The 2,805-nt window shown below is 59.4% G+C and overlaps 1 protein-coding gene across 5 annotated transcripts in view; it reads left to right on the top strand.

Annotated features, from left to right (window-relative positions):
• The first annotated feature begins 280 nt into the window (after window positions 1-280).
• Window positions 281-2,805, top strand: part of PGS1 (phosphatidylglycerophosphate synthase 1) — a 36,616-nt gene continuing 34,091 nt past the window's right edge. For all 5 annotated transcript variants that reach the window (XR_009400241.1, XR_009400242.1, XM_059379092.1 and 2 more), the window contains exon 1: window positions 281-445. Coding sequence is in view for 3 of the 5 variants with exons in the window: in XM_059379092.1 (XP_059235075.1) it covers window positions 303-445 (143 nt within the window). In the remaining 2 variants the exon portion in view is untranslated. The remainder of the gene's footprint in view (window positions 446-2,805) is intronic.

Raw genomic sequence — 2,805 nt, 5'->3', positions numbered from 1 at the left:
TACAGGAGGTGCTCTCGGCTCCACGGACGCGCGGCCCTCGGGGCGCAGAACCGCACGCTCGGGGGCCGGCCCAGCGCACCTGTCCCGGAGCCTGGGTGCTGGGCGTGACCTGGCGGGCGCCAGGCCAGCACGCTCAGGAGCGCGGGGTGCGGCGGGACCGGAGGGAGAAGAGCGGCTCAGCCCGCTGCGCCTGCGCCTGCGCGCCGCCCGCTCCCCTGCGTCCGCCCCGCCCCCTCCCCGTGTCCGCGAGCGCCGCTGTCAATAAAGTTCTTGCGCGCCGGAAGCGGAAGCGCCGAGTCTCCATGGCGGCGGCGACGGCGGCGGCGGCCGGGCCGGTGCTCTGGAGGCGGCTGCTGGGCCTGCTGCCTGGCCGCCCCGGGCTGGCCGCGCTCCTGGGGCGCCTGTCCGACCGCCTGGGCAGGAACCGGGACCGCCGGCGCAGGAGGTGAGAGGCGGCCGGGCCTGCCGCGGCGGGGGCGCGGCCGCAGCCCTGCCTCTCCCCCGCGCCGGGAGTGCGCTCACGCAGGGGCCGGGGAGGCGGCCGGGAACCGAGCGCGAGGTCCCGGGGCCCCCGGCGGCGGGCGTTGGAGGGGCTGGTCGCGGGGGGCGCCGCTCGCGGTCTGACGGGGTCTGTCTGGGCCTTGCGCGGTGGCGGCCGCGGCTCGGCCGGGCCGGGGTGAAGGAGCCGGGCCGGGCCTGTGCGGGCGGCGCGTGGTGCGTGGTGCGGCAGAGGGCAGTGAGGCGGCCCGAGGAGCCACTCGGCGCCCCCTTCACACTTGCCAAAGGGCCCGCGTTCTGGAAAAGTACTGAAGTGAGTTATGTAAGTGGGGGGGGAGGCTCTGAAGCCGCTTCTTCAGGCCGCGGTCTTTCAGAGTCGACATTGGCCGAGGGCGCGCCGACCCGAGAGGCCTGTCGGCCTTGCTAACGTTACAGGGAAAAAAGGATCTCGTGTGTGCAAGTGGCTCTCTTACCCGAGAGACTCAAGCCTTACACGTGACCCTTTATTTTTTTAAAGGTTGTATTTATTTGGCAGACAGAGATCACGAGCAGGCAGAGAGGCAGGCGGGGAGGGGGGCGGGCCTCCCGCGGAGCAGAGAGCCCGACGCGGGGCTCGCTCCCAGGACCCCGGGATCACGACCTGAGCCGAAGGCAGAGGCTTTAACCCACTGAGCCACCCAGGCGCCTCTACATTTGACCCTTTAAAGGGGAAAAAAAAAATTAGAGGTGCGTCCTTTAGAAGAGTTTGCATTATCTCAGATTTTATCTGTGCTGCTTGCGGGGTGCGGTGGGACGTCCTGGCGTCCGCGCGCAGGTCTGTGGGCCAGTCGCGCCCCAGTCGCGCGCGCTGCTGCTGCTCCTGGGAAGGAGCTTGCGTTACACCGAGCAGCAGCGGATGATTTTCAGCCAGACTTCAGCTTTGGTTCGGGGTGACTTTTCCGTGGTAGCATCTTGCTGATCAGAATGGCTTTAAGTTTCCCATCGCCGAACCCCGGTGGGGGCGGGGCCGGGGGCGAGGTGGCCTCTGCGTTTTCTGTGGTTGGTGCTTAGCCAAGACCTGGCCATAGCAGTGGGTGGTGAGATCAGGTGACTTCTACGTCTTGGCATCAAACCACCGGGAAATTTGGTTTAAGGTTTCAAGAAATGCTCTCTCCTCAAAGATGAGGTGTTCAGGCAAGTTTGTCATGTCCCTGTATGTGTTTAAACGGCGGAAAAACAATTCATTGTTCATTGTTGAACGTTGAAATTGACTGCTAAGGGATGTTGGAGGCAGTCTCCACGAATTCTTTTGAAAAAGACGTTTCTCTTGAGTGTCTTTTTCTGGTGCTAGTGGGGAGAGGAGCAGTGTGGCAGTGGGAGTAGTCCAGACTGACTCCCCAAAGTCCTTTTTGTAAATGGATGCTGTAGGTGTGGCACCATATTTCCTTTTGATGAAGCTGAGAGTGTTGTATAACAATTAAACCAGAAACTCACTTAGAGAATCATAATTTTTGTGGGTTTTTTAGTTATTTTTAATTTAAATTTTATTAGCCGACATCATCAGTACATCATTAGTTTTTGATGTAGTGTTCATTGATAGTCGCGTGCAGCACCCAGTGCCCATCACGTCTCGTGCCTCCTTAATTCCCATCATCCAGTGCCCTCACCCCCCCACCAAGTTTTATGGTTTTTTTCTTAATTTTTTTTTAAGACTTTATTTATTTATTTGACAGACAGAGATCACAAGCAGGCAGAGAGGCAGGCAGAGAGAGAGGGAGAAGCAGGCTTCCGGCTGAGCAGAGAGCCCGATGCGGGGCTCAATCCCAAGACCCTGAGATCATGACCTGAGCCGAAAGCAGAGGCTTAACCCACTGAGCCACCCAGGCGCCCCAGGTTTTATGTTTTCTAAAGAAATTTGTGGGGGCGCCTGGGTGGCTCAGTCAGTTAAATGTCTGTCTTCAGCTCAGGTCATGATCCCAGGGTCCTGGGATCGAGTCCCACATAGGGCTCCCTGCTCAGCGGGGAGCCTGCTTCTCCCTTTACCCCTCTCCCCCGCCCCCCCACTGGTGCACGCTCTGTCTCTCTTTCTCAAAAACAAATAAAATCTTTTATAAAAATAAATAAATTTGTGTTTTATAATCCTTAAAATGCTTTGCTAGGGGGCGCCTGGGTGGCTCAGTGGGTTAAAGCCTCTGCCTTCAGCTCGGGTCATGATCCCGGGGTCCTGGGATCGAGCCCCACATCGGGCTTTCTGCTCAGCAGGGAGCCTGCTTCCTCCTCTCTCTCTGCCTGCCTCTCTGCCTACTTGTGGTCTCTGTCTGTCCAATA

Source organism: Mustela nigripes, chromosome 16 (genome assembly GCF_022355385.1).
Source record: "Mustela nigripes isolate SB6536 chromosome 16, MUSNIG.SB6536, whole genome shotgun sequence".
NCBI lineage: Eukaryota > Metazoa > Chordata > Mammalia > Carnivora > Mustelidae > Mustela > Mustela nigripes.
The sequence above is the reverse complement of the archived record's forward strand: the minus strand, read 5'-3'. Positions and strand labels throughout refer to the sequence as shown.